We start from the raw sequence: 20,056 nt of genomic DNA on the forward strand, positions 1-20,056 counted from the left end.
ACCTAGGATCTCTAGCCCACCACTGATTTTTATATAAATATTTCTTTCGAACAACTTGCTTATAATGCATGCGGACTACGGCGGCTAGACGAACCGTCGTGGTTCGATTTTTATAATATATTTTCTGGAAAATTTGAACAATAATATGTTTCATTGGTTGAAGAAATCCATAAACAATTGGGGATGTGAGTGAGAACAAAGATCTCCCTCACCCTTATATGATTGGTAGCTATTAGACTCACATTTAATATATAATAAATTGCATGTGAATTAGATGGCGTATGGAAAGCATATCAGTTGGTGCAGATTACGGCAGCGGATGCTCTTGAAAATCTTTCAAGACAAATGTTTGTCCTTCCTCCAATAAAATGAAAAAATTATTCACATATGTTGCGAGGTATTAAAGAAATGTCCAACAAAAACTGTTCCCTTGCAACTTGAATAACCTAACAAAGAGCAGTAATGTTCTTAAATCTTAAAGAACATTTTACAAAAAAGGAAGATCTATAATAAAAATAAGGTCGAGTTTCTAGAATTAATCAAAGCGGGTGGATTAACACATCCAATTTGATTATGTTTTTGTAATGTTCATTAAAATAATAAACTACTTTTATAAAATATTCTTTTTAAAAAAGGTGTAAGTTCATTTATTCTGTATACAACTATGATGTTCAATGAGTCCGACTCGACTCGAACTTGCTCCATAAACTTGACTAAAAGTCAACTCGTTTATTAAACGAGTTGAGTTTGAGTTAAAAAAAAAATGAACTCTACAATCTAAACAAATCGAGGTAGAGTTAAGTGGGCTCGGCTCGAGTAAACTCATTTAAACTTGACAAAGAAAATATATAAACACATCTCATAATGTTATAAAAAAAAGCACATTGTTCAAATGGGTATGTCCATGTTCAAGTCTACATATTGCCTCTTCCTTTAAAAACATTAATTTTTTAATGAAATACTTGGCTCGGCTCAAGCTTAATTGAGCCGAGTTCGAGTTTTAAGAACTCAAGCCGAGTCGAGCTGGAGCTGGCTCAACTCGGCTCGAACTCACTCATGAACAACCCTATGTATACAAGATCACATGGGACCTATTCTGTGTTGAATTTATCTTAATCAGATTCTTTGTTATCGAATTTCAAATTAGGATTCTGGTTTGGACTTTATCTTTTAAAACGAAATTCAGCTTTCTCAAGCATAAGATTGGACATTTATATGTAATTGTATCGGTTTTTCATGCGATCCAATTCTAATATCGGACTTAAATTTGTATTGAGTCATGAACATGCATGCCAAATCCGAATACGATTAGTAATCTGACATGAATTTCTTTACTACATCTGCTTGAAGGAGGTTTGGGCTATAGGTGAAGAGGTTTCATGAGAGATTAATTACCAGACTCCATTTAAGTATATTTCCTAATTACTGTAAGGCTAAACTTAGATTTAGTTCATGTTTTTTTAGTTATGAATTATATATATATATATATATATATATATATATATATATATATATATATATATATATATATATATATATATATATATATATATATATATATATATATATATATATATATATATATATGGTGATTTGGTTTTCAAGAGTCACTCAACCATCTAACCAGAACTGTTTCACTATGCTCTGGCCTTATCTGACCTTATTTACCTAAATGAAAAAAATGTCAAGCTATTAAAACATAGTTGAACATTGTTTTGAATCAATAGTATACTCAGATTTGGAAAGGGTGGGTCTTTGATCATAGTGATCTTACCTTCCGGTGAGGGGTTTTCCACCGTCTCGCAGAAAGCCTAAGCCTCCACCCAGCCGCTCATCCCATAAAGTACAAGACTTGCTTCCAGTGCCTTGAAGTGCCACTCCAGCCACTCTTTGACTTTTGTGTTAGTAGCCTTCTTTTTTTCTTTTTGCAATACAGAGAGTTGATACCCTGAAGATTTAAAACGGATACTAATACCTAGGAGACCCCACCTTATCTACCGTGCCTACCCTCTCGGGGATTTGATCATCTTAGTTCAAGCGGATTCCAAGCTGCACATGATCATTTTGGATGAAGAATTTTGATTTGTAACAACGAAAAATGTGTTGCTCTGTTTGCAAGGACATAAGGTAGAAACAGAGTTGATAGCGTGGTGCTTTGTTATAATATTCTCTTATGTTTTGTTATTGTGGAGAGGATTAACAATTAATCCAGCCATTGCTCCAAAAAAATTCAAACAGAAACATTAAATCTCTATCCAATAAAATAACATCAACTGTTTGCCAAGTGAACGCCCCTGAATCATGCCCGAACTAATTTCCTCGTAAAAATCTTTTCTTTTCTTTCCATTTCAAACTCAAAGCTTCCCTGCAACTTGGTTTTTCTTTAGACATGAACAACCAAGGCCGGATAGATTCAGCAGTCGTTACGCCATCCTTCAAGTTCTATAATCTGTACGAGGGCGGAGTCAGAAAATTTTCATGAGAAGGGCCAAATTAAGTTTTTAAATTTTGAGATGGGTCAAAATATCATTTTTCAAAATATTGATATAATATAAGTGAATTTTTTAAAATTTACATGTAATTTTTTTTTGATGGATCTGCCCTTGATCTGCACTAGCATTAACCATGCATAAATATGTGAACTATATCATATGGCGGGTACGGATATTAGTATTATGGTACAACGATTTTAGAAAATCAGGGTATGAGGTAAGAGTGTATGTGTCACTATATATATATATATATATATATATATATATATATATATATATATATATATATATAAAATGATTTAGAAAAAAATTCTCAAAATTAAATAAAAATAAGGAATCTAAGCATAAGGAAAATACAAAAAAGGGAAAACCAAAATTAAAGCAAAAAAATATAATCATACCCACATAACCATTTTGTACTTGGGTAGATGGCACCTGCCCATGTAACAGAGCCCCAATTTTCACCGGAGAACCTTATTAATCACCATCTCCAATTTGTCATGACAGCATCCCCACATAATCTACTTGGAAAACCACAATACACCGGACTTCAATTTACATGTCCTACGGTGACTTGGACATCATGGCATTCAATATATGACGGTGAAATGCTATAATCACATGGTGGAATGCCGTAATAAACAACATGTTTTGTATATGTCCTTTTGCTCGTCAAAATATTTCTTCTGGTGGGCTCAATAAAGTTTTTAAATATTTTTTATTAATTTATATATATATATATATAATATTTTATTGTGATAAAATATATTTATATTTTATATTTTATTAAAAATATTTTTTTTTAATTTAATAGGACAAGACCTGAGCCGTGCTCGGGCTCCAGTTTTAATGGTCGGAATGAGCCTGGGCCCAAGTTTTGGATGTCAGGCCGGCTGCATAGCCCAACTTAGACATAAGGCTGCCCCATGAACTTGCTGCATTCCTCGGCCTAACAGCCAAGAATATCATGCATGCTCTAATACAGGATGTGAACTCTTTTAACTTCCCACCACTTTCACTCACCAGGAAACATAATACTTTCCAGCCAGAAGTGGAGCCAAAAGTTTTTTCATGAGGCGGACCAAATTAAAGTTTTCAAATTTTGACTAAGGCCGAAATATTATTTTTTAAAATTTTTATATAAAACAATTGAAATTTTTCAAATTTACATATAAATTTTTTTTTTTTTAGGTGATGCCAGAGCACATGCAGGCACCTTGGCTGCGCCCCTGTTAAGAGGCTATATAATGATATTTCCTTTAACTCGTCGTCATCTTTTCAAAAAGATAAAGGACCATGCGTTCTTTCTCAATGGATGTGAAGAGCATCAACTATTTCTTTACTTGAATAATCTTTCCCACACTCTCTGGCATGAATTTTGATGTAAGATGCCTCCAATTTTCTTCCAAAATAGGAGGCAATCCCGGATATGTCAAAGGTTAGTTTTGAGGAGTGTAACATAGTTGGTCGATTTAAGAGATGCGCAGGAGATGTGTCCTCAGCTTGATTCTCCTGAATACTATTCTTTTAGACTACAAAATGTAGTATGCGAAAGTTGTTTCTCTGGAGCCCACCCCTGACGCCTATCATCATACATATGATCTTAGACATCTAGTAAATGTTTCATGCATAGTTTGGTTAATGACAAAAGTACCTTTCATTCACACAAAAAACAAAAAAAAAAGACAAGATAAAAATGTAAATAAAAAAAAAAGAAATGACTACAAAAAACATGTTATTTTTTTTAAATTACAAAAACATCTCCCTTCTTTTACTGCTTTAACAATACATAAAAAACGATGCATGCAACCTTTACTAGACGTTTCCACCCTACTCAAAAAGCACTCATCTGCTGCATGAATTTATATACAAAATTTAAAAAATTAATATTTCGTTCCCTGTCAAAATTATTGGCTCTTGAAAAAAAATTCCAAGGTCCGCCCCTTTCTATACGTTGGGAAGAGATATTTTTTCAAAGGCTAAAAATTTAAAAGTTTAATAAAAATTAATATTTTATTAAACATAATGATCGTCTTTGGAGGAAATTTAAGCATGCCACTTCAAGATTTAAATTTGAATAAGAGATTTAAATTCACAACCAAATCCGAGCCACAATATGATATGTTAAAAAAACTCAACTTCCGAAATGTATGGATATTGAATATAGAAAATTTTAACTGATCATATTAATGCTTGTCGTCCAATTGAATATTTATTTAAAACCTAATCCGAGTTAGAAGCGAACCAGATGTCATTTGATGTCATTTCCTAAGCATGAACCTGATCAGATTTATTAACCAGATGTTAATTATTTCTCATGTTGGATATTTTCTTAGCAATTCGGTTGGATATCAAATCCGAATATGACCTTAGACATGTCTAGACAGCTGCAAACACGACCCATCCATTTTCAATTGAGACCGGTTATGTTGTGGTGTCCTTAAGTTAGACTAGGCACATCGGTACCTGGAATTTGGAAGTATCAGAAAATACATTTAATGTTTCTATATTGTAAAAAATGCACCTTAGTTTCTTCATGGTTAAAGAAAATCATATGGAATTTTCTTCCGTCAAGTTTGTGGCTAATCGTGGTAGAAAAACATTTCCGGTCTTCGTGAAAGAGAAAAAAAAGTGATAAGCTTCATAATTTTTATACTTTGATTATTGAAAGAGACTATGATCAAGGCAGAACTACAGAGTTATAAGGCTGCAAAAGTTGAAGGGATGAAGAAAATAAGAATCCACTAATCAGCACAAAAAATTAATCAAGAAACCTCAATGCACTTAATTTGGGTCCAAAATAACTAAATATTAGATTATTATGATAACAGGATCTGAACTAGAACAAGTTTGTAGCTGCCGACAATATATATGTGGATTGGATTTGGGTCGAACGACAAACCCAGCCAAACAAACCTGCCCTCTTCTTACAGCTTGAGGGTTCGCGGGCATCTGATGTTGGATGTAGCGTTGGTGTCCGCTCCACCAATTAAACTATGATATTGTCCCTGTTATAGGCTGACTTCTTCAGCTCGTGCGGCACGACAAGAACGTAATTGCCGTAAGCCTTCAAACCACCGAAAAAGAACGCAAAGAGCGTTTTTGGAAAGCAGTCCCAATTCATCATGTTTCATTCCTTAGAAAATACAACGGCCCCAAATCCAATTGACTGAATATATATATATATAACAAAATCATGTCATTTTCGAAAGGGACCGCCTGCAATTATCAATTGAACATGCTGTCAAACACTTTCTATTGCATTGCTTGATATCAGGGAATTAAAAATAATACAGATTTGGGAGTAGATTCCCAGAAAAAATGAAAAATTGGGTATGAACAAAACCCAAAACCTGACTAGAATCCAACTGAAGCTAGCGTAAGGCTGCGTTTGGTAGGTGATTATCAGGGGATCTGCGTTTGGCACTGATCTCGTGATGAAGTCAGATCCAAACACTGACCTGAACTGGGTTCGACCTTGCACCATCCCTACCTGCTTCCTTGTTACTTATCGTGTAAGCAAAATACAGGCTAATTTCCTGGCTTGCCGTGTGGGAGACTAGGAGTTGTGCTGATATTTGGAACATGGCTTAAAGTTATTGGTAGGGATGTCGATATATTCGATTTGAATCGGATATCCGATCGATCCGATCGATCCGATCCGAAAAAAATGAGTATGGATTAAAATTTAATATTTGATTAAGAGATCGGATCGGATTCGGATTTAATAAATATCATTCGATCGGATTCGGATTCGGAGTCAGATATACATGAATATCGGATACGGATTCAGATCGGATTCATTTTTAGACAAATATCCTCTATCTAATACTTATAAAATGGCAAAATCCGATTCAAAATTCGGATTCGGATATAAATATAAAAATCGGATTCAGATTGTAAAATCGGGAATTCGAATCTGAATCCGAATCCGAATATATGAATATCCGAAAAAGCGGATATGATTAAAGATGTATCCGATCCGAATCCGATCCGTTGACATCCCTAGTTATTGATTGGCCTTGTCTTTCAAAAACTAATCTCACCGTCAATATGAAGGCCGAAGCATTTGGCGACACACTAATCACTATATTCCCTCACAGCAAAAACGTAGATGGCAGCAACTCTGGCCGCGAGAGAGCTGAGAGAGGGAGATGATGGCAGCGTCAGTCATGGACAGAGAGATTAAGACAGCAAGAGAAAAATGGTCACCTCTGTTCGGGGTCAGCCATGGAAAGAAAGAAAGAGACTCAAAGAAGAACATATCAGCGATGGAGAATGGAGAGAAAGAGATTTAAGGAAAGAGACTTATAGTTGCAATGGATTTCTGACGTTAGTAGCAGCTCCAGCCTCTAGCAATCTCACAGGCGTGCAGCGATGGTTGAATTTCGCATGACCATTTTTATTTAATTTTAATTTTTTTAATTAAAGAAACTAAACAGATTTTGTCCTTGAAGCATACACCTTAAGCATTGAACGTGCCATAGATGGAGGCGTACACCTCTCTACCAAATGAGGCACACCCTTCAGGGATGCGTGTGCCTCACAACCATGCTTCAAGGCATTTTTTTTTTAAATGCTTTGAATCTTTTTTTTGTGTGAAGCATACACTTTTCACAACGATTGGTTATCCCACTCGAGAGCGGAGTCAGAAATTTTTCATGAGGCGGACAAATTAAAGTATATAAATTTTGACTGGGGCTAAAATATCATTTTCCAATACTTTTATATAGAACAAGCGATTTTTTTTTAAATTTACATGTAAATTTAAAAAAAAATTGAGGTGGGACCACGGTCCATGCAAGCCCTACCTTGGGGCCGCCCCTAATCCCACTACCCACTCAGGTTCTGAAGCAGTAATGCATGCCGGGGTCATATATATATTAATTTGAAGTGAAGTATTCAATTCAAATGGACGAGTTCTTGAATTTCCTCAACAACTTGTTCAATGTAAGTCATCATGCAACTCTTTTCTTTCTTTTGATTCTCCAAAAAAAAACTAGAACCTAATATTCCCACGTGAGGTATTTATAATTGAATTGCTTAAGAAAATCAGATAATTAAAAAAACATCTTATCAAGAAATCTGATTATATTCAGATTTAAGAAATGACATTCAATTGGATCCTGATTGTAATTTGGTTCTAAATAAGTATTTGAAAAAATTGTATTTGGTTGTAAATTCAGGTTTAAACAACTATTCTATATACAATATCCATATATTTTGGAAGTTAGTTTTTCAATAGCATCATTTTGCAGTTCGGGATCTGGTTTCATATTTAAAAGTTTGATTATGAATTTAAAAATAGGATAAAGTTCAGATTATGAACCTAAAGACTTTTGATCAAAACGGTTTTAAAATTTTTAATCATCTCGCAACATCTGACAATCTTTTGATTTTAAAGATCTACCAAATTGAGTTGAGTTGCTAAAGCTTATAGCATTAAGAATCATTGTGAAATGAGTAATGATTTTTTTTGAAAAATTCAACATGTTTATCGTTGATATCTTGATTAGAGAACATGCATTAAAACAAATATTTGAAATAGCAACCCATGTTTTTCAAAGGGGTAAAAGTTTAACGTCTCAAATTGCTACTTTTTTTAATTACAATTTGAACCTATTTTTTTGGGAATGTTTTTTTTTTAATTTAATTTGATTATCTTAGATGGGAAATTCCTGCCAATGAATTTTCCTTTTTATTACCTTGCCGAAGCTAACTGAGCTTGGCATATAGCGTGAATTGAGGGATCCGGTTGGGCCTCTCTTGATCCGAATGGGCCGGTGGACATGGCGTCTGAACTCAGATCCAGGAGCTCGTAAAGTGCCCGAACCGACCCATCCCGACTCTGCTCTTGCATGGTAATGGGCCACGTCATCAAAGTATCTGAAATGGATACGATTCTGGCGTCCTGATCCGATTTAATTTTCCATGGTTTGGAATGTTGAAATAGACAGTGCCCTTTCTCTAGTTTGCATATTTGGGTTCAATGAATTGGGAAGCTAGTAATTTATCCGTATGGATCTACTTGGATTTGGGTTGGATTTAGGACTAAAAAGCCATTTGAACCTGAATCGGATATGGTCCAACTAATTTAAAATCAAGTCTGGGCATCAGGCCGGCCCGGCCTGGCCCAGCTCGGCTCGACTCGGCTCGATAAGTAATCGGACTTGGGACAGCATGACACCCAAAACCTGGGCCCGGGTCCAGCCCGATAAGGAGTCAGGCTTAGGCCAGCCCGACACTTGAAACCCGGGCCCAGGCCCAGCTTGACACATAAAACCTAAGCCCAAGCCTGGTTCGGGACTGGTCTGATTAAATTAAAAAATATATATTTTTAATATAAAATACTATATATATATATGAAATTAATCATAATAAAATATTACAATTATATATACAAATCAATAAACTTTACATTAAAAGAATATTATCGGGCCAAACCTGTCTTATCGGGACCACTTGGGCCGGCCCGAAGCCCTTTTTTCCGGGCTCGAGCCCAAGCACGAGTCTGGCCGGGTACCGAACAACTACTACAAGGCAAAACTGAATACCTAATCTCATTATGATTATTAGTCAGATTTCGTTTTCTTGCTTAATTCATTAATTTGTCAAAATATATTCAAGTTATTGACCATTGTGAGGAGGCAAGGATGTAAATCACACTTGGAAGGGATGACAAAGAGTTGGGTTATCTGGATTCATTTAATTGTATTTGAAAAGAAAAATGAGATTGCATTAGCAACACTAGATTCAGATTTAGAATGAAGACTCTAATTAAATCCAAATGGAAGTCCCTGACCCGTCAAAAGTTCGAACCCAGACCGTAAGCAAATGTCAGATCTTATGCAGGATCCAGATCTGGCTTTAAATCAGGTCAGAATCCCAAGATCCTTCTTGTGTCTTCGTACCATCAAATAACTTCTCAGAGACTCTTCGGTTAAAGGAACAATGTGGTCTTAGAAGAGATGGTAAAGAAACATACTTTATCTTCTTGTCCTGGGAAAGCATGGTGTGATAATGCCCAATCATTAGTTAATGAATTTAAAAAATTTATTAGAAATTAGACTAAGTTTTTGCCTCAAGGAACATAGGATAGGAGGGCATTTAAAAAAACATATCTCTAGTTCGATTCTCATGGTGGGATGCCTCCACATCTTACCATGGTGGAGTATGATGCATAGGTTGAAGGGTATACCATTGCGATCGCTGATGTCTATGATGCTCAGGACCTTGAAGGTATGGAAACACAGAGGAAAACAAGTGGAAGGATGCTTTGGGCCTTTTTTCCATGTCATGGGTTGTTAAACTCTTGCTCACCAAAAATTAGACTATGTTTCTTACCAACTTCACTTACCGCTCTAAGGGGCTCACTCCCGGCTGGACTAAGATACAACACATGACTCTACAAAGGGGTTACAAGTGGATAAAGATCTGTGGATACATCGAGGGGAGAGGCAGTGTTAGGGGTGGGCATCGGGCCGGGTCGGCCCGTCGGGCCCGAAACCCGGGCCCAACCCAGCCTGATGGGGGAAAGCGGCGAGCGAGATGGGGAGCGGAGAGGGAGAGGGAGACGGGAAGGGACTCAGGGAGAGGGAGAGCCGGAGCGGAGAGGGGGAGAGGGAGACGGGGAGTGGAGAGGGAGACGGAGAGGGGGAGGGGGAGCGGAGTGAGAGCGGGAGCGGAGACGAGAAGGAGGGGGAGTGGGAGATGGACTCACGGAGGGCGGGAGTCGGGCCGCCGCTGGGCCGGCCTATCGGGCCCGGGCCCGGCCCGATGCCCAAGCTTAGGCGGTGCAGTTTGGGTCAACAAAAATGTGTTAGTTTTTATAAGGGCTTTTTGGCAATAAGAACATTTTGTAACAGTTTCATTTTGGGGCAGATTCATATTCTCTTGGCCAAACAAACTCATATTGTAACATATGTTCAAGAACATGTATATGAAATCAGCTGAACAAAGTAACACAATTTCTTCTATCTTGGTGTAAGATATAAGGAACTGTTGGCGATCCAAGCTAACTTGGGCGATTTCCGAGACACTGGTGAGTTTGCCAACTATGATCCCAACTGTTAAAAATCAAACGCGAAACATAACGGACAGAACAGACACATGTTCTGTGGGAATCAAAAGTCGGATAGAACTGATACTGCATTCCCTTCCTTAAAAACTGTCAAACAGTGAACAGAGAACTGGTGTGTGCATTTTTTCTGGAGTACAGAACGTCCTATTCGTTTTGTCCCATGAATTACGAAAAAAAAAATCTTTTACCGAGTGATTGGTAACATGAACACTATGTTCTTGAAGGACGTAATGTTTCATTGATCAGTCTCAATCTTTGTAGCATATGTCTTACGTTGCAAAGAATGAAGTGTTCTTGTTAAGTCAATGAGTCGAGCTAACTCGAGCTTGATTCGAACTCACTCGATGAACTTGACTCGAACTCGACAACCTAAACGAGTCGAGCTTGAGTTAAGGGGGCTCGGTTCGGTTAAGCTCAACAAAGAAAATATATATAATACGTCCCATAAAATTATCAAAAAATGTAGATTGTTCAGATGGGTATGCACTAGCATATGGGAGGTTCTATGTTCAAATTTATATGCTGCCTTTTTGTTTTAAAAAATAATTTTTTTAACACAATGTTTGGCTGGGTGGGCTCAAACCAATCTTTTGGCTTGAGCTTAATCGAGCCGAGTTCAATTTTTCGACACTCAAGCCGAGTCGAGCTGGAGCTAATAAAATCGAACTTGGGCTGGCTCAACTCGTGTCGAACTGGCTCATGTACAGCCCTAGCCCCACATCCCTTCTGCTGCTTATAACTTTTAAAATTTTTAATTTAGCCAATACAAATTTATATCTTGGCCCTTACAAAAAATTTTTGCAAATATAGTCGCCTCCCAACAAAAAAAAAAAATCGTAGCTCTGCCTGGCTTAGGTGTAATTTGTATTCATTTTAATTAATTTAAGTCTGAGTAGTTAAACACTCCTTTTAAGTTACATTCGTTGGATTAGTTAGTAACGCACTTGAGTTCGCATGATACTCGTTTCTAAATTAAACCCTGCATGTACCAAATTCAGCTTAATTTGGATTCTCCACAACGAAATCTAATTCGAATTCAGATTGACAACTTACTTTTTTTAAATTATATTCAGATCTGAGTAGCACAAAAGCTTACATTTATATCCAATCGGGTCACATTTTTATAAGGTCATACTTATATTTAGATTTGGTTATGAACATATATATATATATATATATATATAGTTAAAATTAGACACAACTACTAATCAAATAACATTTTTAGATCTAGATAAAAAATTTTCAATTCGAATAAATAATTAAATATATTTGATCTACCTACATCCCTAATATATGTCTTATCAATATTGTAAGAGTGTTTTCTAAGAAAAGAACAAGATACAACAAAAGTAAGGTTTTTTTTAGTATAACGTTGATAGTATCATGAGGGGACTGAGACGTGTGACTATTCATCAGATTTGAATAGTTTACAGAAAATTCATTAAATCGGACCTAGTTGGTCAAGAGTCGCATTTTGCGCTACAAAAGTTTCGCCAGATCCAAATAAATACCAGATCCAGATCTGATTACTTAAAAGAACTAACTTTTACATACTACATCTGCTATGTAGTTACTAGATTGTCTGAAATTATTTATCCAATCTTGAGTTAGGAATTGAGTTTTTTTTTTTTTTTGGGTATCTCAATCGGATCTGGATCCAGTTAGTAAAGTGAAGTTCCCCAGTTGATATACTCAAAGTTGTTCGGTTCGGGTAACCAACAAAAGTCCGACCCATTTGATCATGGTGTGTAAAAGCAAATAATGAAAGTGTTAAGGACAAAACCGGAACTCCACCCAACCAGTGATTCCTTGATTTCCTGGTTTTCGGAGGTCTTGGAAATTCCTGTCCTTCTCGTCTTGACTTCTTCAAATTCCTTTCTTCTCGACTCTTCACAGGCTACAGCCTTCTCTCTCTCTCTCTCTCTCTCTCTCTCTCTCTCTCTCTATCTGAGGACTTTTCTTGATTGCGGATTCATACAGGTTAGAAAATATCACGATTCTCACGGATTTCCTCATGTTTTTAGTTTGTTCGTTTGTTTGGCAATCCCTCCCCATTATTTTTCTCCTTTTGCAAGAAATTTAGTCGCTGAATTGGTAGATTTTTTGGGTGCTTAGTAATGTTAAATGATGAATCTACTAAATAAGCGTATTTTGTCTCTTGGTTTAGTTGTTGAATCAACGTGTAGATTTGCGACTAGATGATTTTCTCTGTTTCTCTGTTTTGATGGATTTGGTTTGAAAATTAATGGAAGGTTTTGGTTTTTTAAAGTTTCCGATGACGGGTTTTGATAGTTTGGTGTTGGCAAAATTTGTGTTTTCGCGATGAATTCTACATGCGAGAAAACTCCAATGGCGGTGGTGATGATCTGTGTCGCACATCTTTGGATAATTCATAATTGTTATTGGATTTAGTTACTTGCTGGATTGTTCTACTCATTAGCTGATGGAAGTGTCCTACATCTCTGGTTTTGTGATAAACAGTTTTATATTTCTTCACCTATTTTTAGTTTTTGTTATTAATCATGTTGATTTATTATGGTTTTGATTTAATTCTGATGTACTATCAATTGCACACAGCTTATCTTTTCTACTTGTTGTTTTTCTTGAAGACTACGAGGTGAATTTTGAGACATTGGTTTAATCAGGACCGTACTTGCCTGCAGTCATCGACTATTCACTGTGATTCTTCAGGGTTGGATTTAATGGACATCTCTCCATCTCCACCGGAGTTCGACTACTTATTTAAATTACTGCTTATTGGAGATTCAGGTGTTGGGAAAAGCAGTCTCTTGTTGAGTTTCACTTCAGATACATTTGAAGACCTTTCACCAACAATAGGTAAAGCATCAAATGTTGCTGAAGAGCCTTTTGTATTACTGCTCCCCAATTAGTTATTCATCTATTGGTGCAATTTGTTCCTCCAAACCAGTATAGAGATGGATCATCAAACAGAGCAACTATCTTTTGATGTCGTGAAGTTGCTTTCGTTTATCGTAGGTCATGCATTATGATTGTACAGTTTCTTTTGAGGAAAATGTGTAATCTCTTAAAAGAAGTCACAAATCAATTACTTTTAAGTCTTAATAAACAAAACATCAACTTTTCATGCAGTATCCAGAGTGTCTTTTCTGGTAAACTGCCATTCATAAACATGTTTTCAGGTTTGATTTAATTTAAATAAAGGTGACAACATCGGAAACTGCTTGATCTGTTGAGGGTTGCAGGCAAGGGAGTGTGGATATGGATCCACTTCTCATGCTTATCCTCCAAATTTTCCAAGTTGCGTATTTCTTTATTTCTATTCCTAGAACTGCTGGATAAGCTATCCTGTAAAATGCTATTTTCTTAATGATCAGCTAAGAAAGTTTATCAGTTGCAATTTCAACAGAACCTAGGAACAACTGGAATCCATTCATCTTTCGGAAAGCATTAATTTCAGAAAAAATAGTAGTCTTTCTCTTATTCCCAAAATGTCAATTTATCCTTCTCGCTTTATGATGGAGAGTGGTGCATCTCCAGGTGTTGACTTTAAGGTGAAGATGGTGACTGTTGGTGGGAAAAGGTTGAAGCTTGCAATCTGGGATACAGGTATGTTTTTGATGCATATGATATATAGTTGATGAATGGAACTTGATTTATGATATTAACTTTAGGGGAAGCCTCACATAGCTATATACCTGTGTTACAGCAAGAAAAGAGATCTTATTCACTTTGCCAAGAAATTGATTGCTTTCGTATGTTATTGCTAGACTATCTTGATTAGTATCATTCTTTTCATATTTGCAGTTTTTGTACTATATAGAGATGAAAAGTGTCACCAAATGTATAGTTTTCTGTGTCTTTGTGGAACTTTGTGATATATGGGAAACTTGAAATGTGCTAATTCCATAAAGAATATTTTGTGCTGTTTTGTTGCAGCTGGACAGGAAAGGTTCAGAACATTAACCAGTTCATACTATAGAGGAGCACAAGGCATAATTATGGGTATGTTGCGTCTTTGTGCTGCCTTGTCATTTTCAAATGTTATATGTGCTTCATAAATATGTGATGTTGAGTTTCACTAGGAAGATACTTGCTGTATTTTCATGTAAATGTTGATTGCTTCAGCTGGAAGGGGATTTCTATGGATGTAGATGCATGGTCATGGTGGTTTCAGAGGGTGATGAGAAGCTGTCAAGACACTCCATTGGATGGAGGAGGAATACCAAAAGTTCATGAAACTCCATAAGAAAATTAAGAACTTAATACATCTAATTATAGAGGATATCACTATAACTTCTAACTAATCTTTCTGCTTCTAGATATTGGGTTCTCTCTTGTGATATAATTTCTAGTAAGAAAAATCAATTTTGAAAATGGATTCTACCATTAGATGCCTGATATAGAATGAATGAGTTCAGAGATGATGTTAGAAATCGAGGTGTTTAAACCAGTGTTATGTTTAGGATATTTGGCAGCTGTTGCTTTGAGCATCAACATGATGATTTTGCAACTTTTATTGAAATGCTTACTCTTATAATTTCAATGCTCCTGTATCAACATCCTTGTGTGGAAACTGGTAATTGCTTATTGCAGAAACTTTTTCAGTAGATTCAGTTCTTCTTGTATAAGGTTGTTTTTCTTAATGTGTATTCTTTATTGACTTGTGACTAGTGTTTCCTTTATATTTTTTTCAGTTTATGATGTGACAAGGCGTGAAACATTTACAAACCTTTCCGAAATATGGGCTAAAGAAATTGATCTATATTCTACTAATCAAGACTGCATCAAAATGCTTGTTGGAAATAAAGTTGACAAGGTAATTTATGGTACCAAGTGCAGCATATATTCTTTGTAATAAAAGGTTCTTTTGTTGCCATGCTTCTGAGGTTTCAAATTTTTCCATGTTTCTTATAGAGCTGATCACTGACTAGACTTTTCCAGATGTTATCTTTTTTGTGACATATAGACTGTGATTGCATACATGTTATATATTTTCTCCAGTAGACTGGCATTGGGTGAATGTGTTGTAACTGATCTAAATTTCAGTTAGACTCTCATACCGTTTAGCACACCGTAGCTATTGCACGCCGATACTATAAATAATCTGATTGTGAAAGTGAAAACTTGAGAAAATTGTTCTACTATGTAAAATTAAATTTAATTGTAAAATGAAGTATAGTTCTGTTCAATCTAATCTGGTTATTTACGATATATGCTTGAGGTTCTTTGTCCATTTCTTCCTCATGTATTTTATGCACGTGCTTTTATTACGATAATCCCTTGAAGGTGCTGGAAACAACATTCTAGTTTCAGAGGTATTCAATAATTTACCAAGGAACAGAAGAATACTTGTTCCTGTTGGCTGCTCCTATAGTTAGAGTTGGCTGCATCTTTTCCCTGAAGACACTTGTATCCATCCTGCTTACTTTATGTCGTGGAAAAAGATGAAAGTTGGAAGTCTGATATACTTAGTTGGACTTCAAAGATGCGTTTAGCATTGCTAAATAGAAAAACATGGATCCATATTAGGTACGATTTCTTTTTCCTTTTTTCCCTTTCAAATTTGTTCATGGATTTGTTCTGAAACCTGTCAAACTCATCAAGTTCACCTATCTTACTTGTTCATTTCTAAGTATAGTATGGACATGCTAATTTACAAAAATTTGAAATACAGTATCCTGTGCGTAGCATGAAACATTAAATGTGTTTGTGTGCACATGCAGACATAGTGGTTTTCATGGTTGTGTTGCCTTTTGCTTGGATAGGACGGTAAACCTTAGTGTGATTTTATAGAATGTTATTCATGAGGTTTTACATTTGGAAGTCATTTTTAAACTATTGAAACTAGAAAATTCCTCATGGACGGTCTGCTGATCTTGGAAATTTCTTGTTTGCCAGGAAAGTGAAAGGGTTGTAACTAAGAAGGAAGGAATTGAGTTTGCAAGGGAAGCTGGATGCCTTTTCCTTGAATGTAGTGCAAAAACACGAGTTAACGTTGAGCAATGCTTTGAGGAGCTTGTTCTAAAGGTGGGAAGTGCTTTCCTTTTGACTTCTGTTTCTGCTTTTGCTTTTCTTTCTGAACTGAACAACGGTCTGTGGTTTGGTCTATAATTTGTTGACCTAAATTAGTTACCATACCCACATACACACATAGGCAGATTCATACATGCACAACTAGTAAATCAGAAGTAATTGAAAGGAAAAAAAAGCATGGATAAACAGCATTTCTTTAAGATAAATGTACTTTTTACTTATTAATCCATGAGGGAGTTTCCTTCACATTCAGCAGTGATAAAATTATCTGAAATGAGCCTGTAATTGTTCATTCAGATATTGGACACCCCAAGCCTCTTAGCAGAAGGTTCATCAGGTGTAAAGCGGAATATTTTCAAGCAGAAACCCCAACCTGAGGCTGCCACAAGCGGCTGCTGCTGAGATGTACTGTCCACCTGCTTCCAGTTGATTTGTTTGTTGATGTTGGTGATGCGGATGTCAGGTCTTCCCTCTCATATTTGTTGCTGAAACAGTAAATTTAAAATTCTTCAGTTGTTCTCCCTTTAATCACTGTTTCTTCAGAATGCATCTGTTCAATGCTGTATACGGTTTAGAATGCCTCTCTCTCTCTCATGCGTAAGTTGAATCTTCACTCAGGCCGATCAAGCAGCCATTGGGCAACCTTGTGCCAAGAACCACAATGCTTTTTTTCTCCTTTGTTCTTTCAAATGGTAGAAAGGACTTTCCAGGGCATATAAAAGAAAGATTGTGAAAGAACCAGCTACTAAGCAAGCATTGTGAAAAATCGATCTTATTATGAACAATCCCACTGTGAAAATGTCCTGTAATATTATACTTTGTTTTCAATTTTTTTCTTGAACCATATCAAAGAGATGTCTAAAGGCTAGTGTAGGTTGAAATGCAGTAAAAGCAGAGAAAGCTGCTTATGTCAGAATTATTTACAGTAAGACGTAATATTTTCAAGATGATGCTTTCGAAAGTATTGTGTTATCCTCGCCTGTGTGTGTGCGTAGGTTGCACACATAATAGTCCTTCCGAAAACCCTTTAATACACACACATACACACACAAAGTGAGGGCTTTTGAACAGATAACTTAGTAGAGATGTTGTCTACATGCTCTTGAACATGTAAATGGAATTTTACAACTCTGAGAATTCATACAATGGTTTTGAAAATCTGATGAAAGCTTATACATACATTTTGGAAAGTATCATTTTTTTTTTTGAGTCGCCGAGCCTACTGCAAAATTGACTGACAGTTTTGGCAATGCACATTGCATCATCGAGCCTACCACCTCTTTCATTGATCGTACTGGCTAGGCATTTTTCAGCCAAAGATGAGCATGCGTCGAAAAAGACAATGGCTGAAAAAGTATAAGCCTCTCCAGTAACGCCGAACAGAAGTATAAACCTCTCCAGCAACGTCGAAAAAGACAATGGCTGAAAAAGGAACTGACCCGTCTGTTCTTAATGAAGTTAGATCCTCATGAAGAGGGTATTCACAGCTTGGTGAAACTTTGGTTAGAATGATTGCCATTGGAAGGAGTGATCTCCTAACAGCTTGAAAACCAAATTGGACTAAATTCATGATGAACTAAGTTTACATCCTAGAACTAAACTTCGGAAGATTTACTTCAAAAGCCATTAAAGTTGAGCTAAATGCATTATGAAGAACTTTGATCAAGCTTTAGATAGTCATCCTGTCATGCAAAACTTGGTTTTTGGTCTTCATGAGTGCAGAAGGGCCAATCGAAAAGAACATGCAGCCGGCATGCATGGCAGTTCAGGCGACCTGTTTCCGTCCACAAAGACGAAATCCCTTCGAGAAGAACATAAAGTATCTCGACAATAACATGGGAGGTTTTTCTGATTTCTAGCTATAGATCAGCAGCATGTAGCAAATGAAGATCATCCATTGGCTACTTCAGTCATCTGACAAAATCCCTTAAGGTAGTGTTTGATTCAGATCGGTGGTCAGATCCCTAAAATCTCAAGTTCATGAATTTGAGATCGAACCCTCCCCCATCAAATCTTAAATTCATGGTTTTTAACAAGTACCATGGGTTTGAAATCCATGCTACTGAGATCGACATCTACAAACACACCTTTTAATGCAACCTCGGATCTAAGATATGAAGCATCAAACACAACCTTAAAGACTACATGCTTCTACAACTCAGATATGTTGTGTGCAGCGCACCTATTTCTGAATTGTGGAGCCCTAAACCGCAAGGGGACTGTGCTGACTGCATCAGCAATCTCTTTTATATATCTAAACAACACACACACACACACACACACATATATATATATATATATATATAACCTCCCGTGGACGTATCTCACGAGTGGTCGATCGACGACCGTCTGGTTAAACTATTAATCGGATGGTCGAGATGTAGTACATAATACGACCGCATGAAGGGGGATTGGGATTCTGACAGCAGCCTTGAGTTTATCATTTGACTAAGGATTGCATACTTGAAGGCATTTGGCGAGAAGAACAATGTGTTCCTGCAATATATTTTCTTTAAACGTGTTTTAAGAATCCTATGTTCAATGTTCAACTGTTGGATCCGAAGGCAACAGTTTATAGACTGCTTACGAGGGCATCGGTAATAGGAACATTAATATAGTGTTTTAAGAATCTGTCACAAAGATTGAGATATAGATTTATATAATATTAGTTTAATCTTTGTGACCAATTCATGAAACATTGTATTGGTGTTATTACTGTAAAATACACCGCCTAACGTTCAACGGTAAGCTACCAATAATGCATTGATGTTCATGTTGCTTTGGAAATATCACAATTATATCATGCTTCCTAACAAAATGCAACATATCAATCGAAACATCACACTCTTCAAAACATCATACATGTTTGAAACTAATATCACTCTACAATCACATTATGATGACCTCCAATTTAGTTTTTCCCTTACACAACTATTAGTTTTCTTTTCTTGTAATAGTTAAGTTTGCATGCATGATTTTGTATATGCTTAAATATTTCCTAGACAAAAACAACTTCCAAAAAATTCCGTGAAATATTATCAGCGAAAGTTAGGATCTTGATCTTAACCATGCGCTAAACCATGTTCTAGGGTTTTAGAAACCATGGGAAACAAATTACCAAAGCATTTATTTGAATGAAACAAGCAAGACCAACCATGCATTTGCTGTTAGCCATTAAATTTAGTTTTGGATTTTACCTGCATGTGTCAGTAAAGCTTCGACTTCCTCCAAACACCTTGTGGGCAGAAGAAAAAGTTGCTACCACAAGAGTGACCATGTTCTTCAACAAAATCACAGCCACGACCACGACCAGGACCTATTTGTGATAAGCATTTCATTAATGACCATGGTAATTGGTGGATCCAGTTGGCAAAATTTCCGGAGCATAATTTCTTGAAAAGGGCACCAAAATACAAGTCTAGGTTTTTTATTTTTCCGGTAAGAATAGTATCCTTCCGACCATTAATGC

At 36.3% G+C, this 20,056-nt stretch overlaps 1 protein-coding gene across 3 annotated transcripts; it reads left to right on the top strand.

Moving 5' to 3' along the window:
• Positions 1 to 12,405: 12,405 nt before the first annotated feature.
• LOC116247613 (ras-related protein RABC1) lies at positions 12,406 to 17,154 on the top strand. 3 transcript variants are annotated; one of them, XM_031619815.2, is made up of 7 exons: positions 12,406 to 12,552; positions 13,182 to 13,410; positions 14,092 to 14,160; positions 14,491 to 14,556; positions 15,249 to 15,370; positions 16,453 to 16,581; positions 16,885 to 17,154. In XM_031619815.2, exons 2-7 carry the CDS (start codon positions 13,275 to 13,277, stop codon positions 16,987 to 16,989), a joined length of 627 nt encoding a protein of 208 aa, XP_031475675.1. In that variant the 5' UTR covers positions 12,406 to 12,552; positions 13,182 to 13,274; the 3' UTR covers positions 16,990 to 17,154. The 3 variants fall into 3 exon arrangements, with proteins under 3 accessions (XP_031475675.1, XP_031475682.1, XP_049931889.1); XM_031619822.2 differs by having other exon boundaries at positions 12,407 to 12,552; positions 13,236 to 13,410; XM_050075932.1 differs by having other exon boundaries at positions 12,412 to 12,552; positions 13,264 to 13,410.
• Positions 17,155 to 20,056: the final 2,902 nt, after the last annotated feature.

The sequence above is a fragment of the Nymphaea colorata genome, chromosome 1 (genome assembly GCF_008831285.2).
Source record: "Nymphaea colorata isolate Beijing-Zhang1983 chromosome 1, ASM883128v2, whole genome shotgun sequence".
Taxonomy (NCBI): Eukaryota; Viridiplantae; Streptophyta; class Magnoliopsida; order Nymphaeales; family Nymphaeaceae; genus Nymphaea; species Nymphaea colorata.

Excerpts from the sequence above, each read along its gene's own strand:
- LOC116247613 (XM_031619815.2), top strand. The coding sequence starts at position 13,275 with ATGGACATCTCTCCATCTCCACCGGAGTTCGACTACTTATTTAAATTA. Across the intron at positions 14,557-15,248 it reads AGCACAAGGCATAATTATGG|TTTATGATGTGACAAGGCGT; the intron begins GTATGTTGCGTC and ends TATTTTTTTCAG. Across the intron at positions 15,371-16,452 it reads TTGGAAATAAAGTTGACAAG|GAAAGTGAAAGGGTTGTAAC; the intron begins GTAATTTATGGT and ends CTTGTTTGCCAG.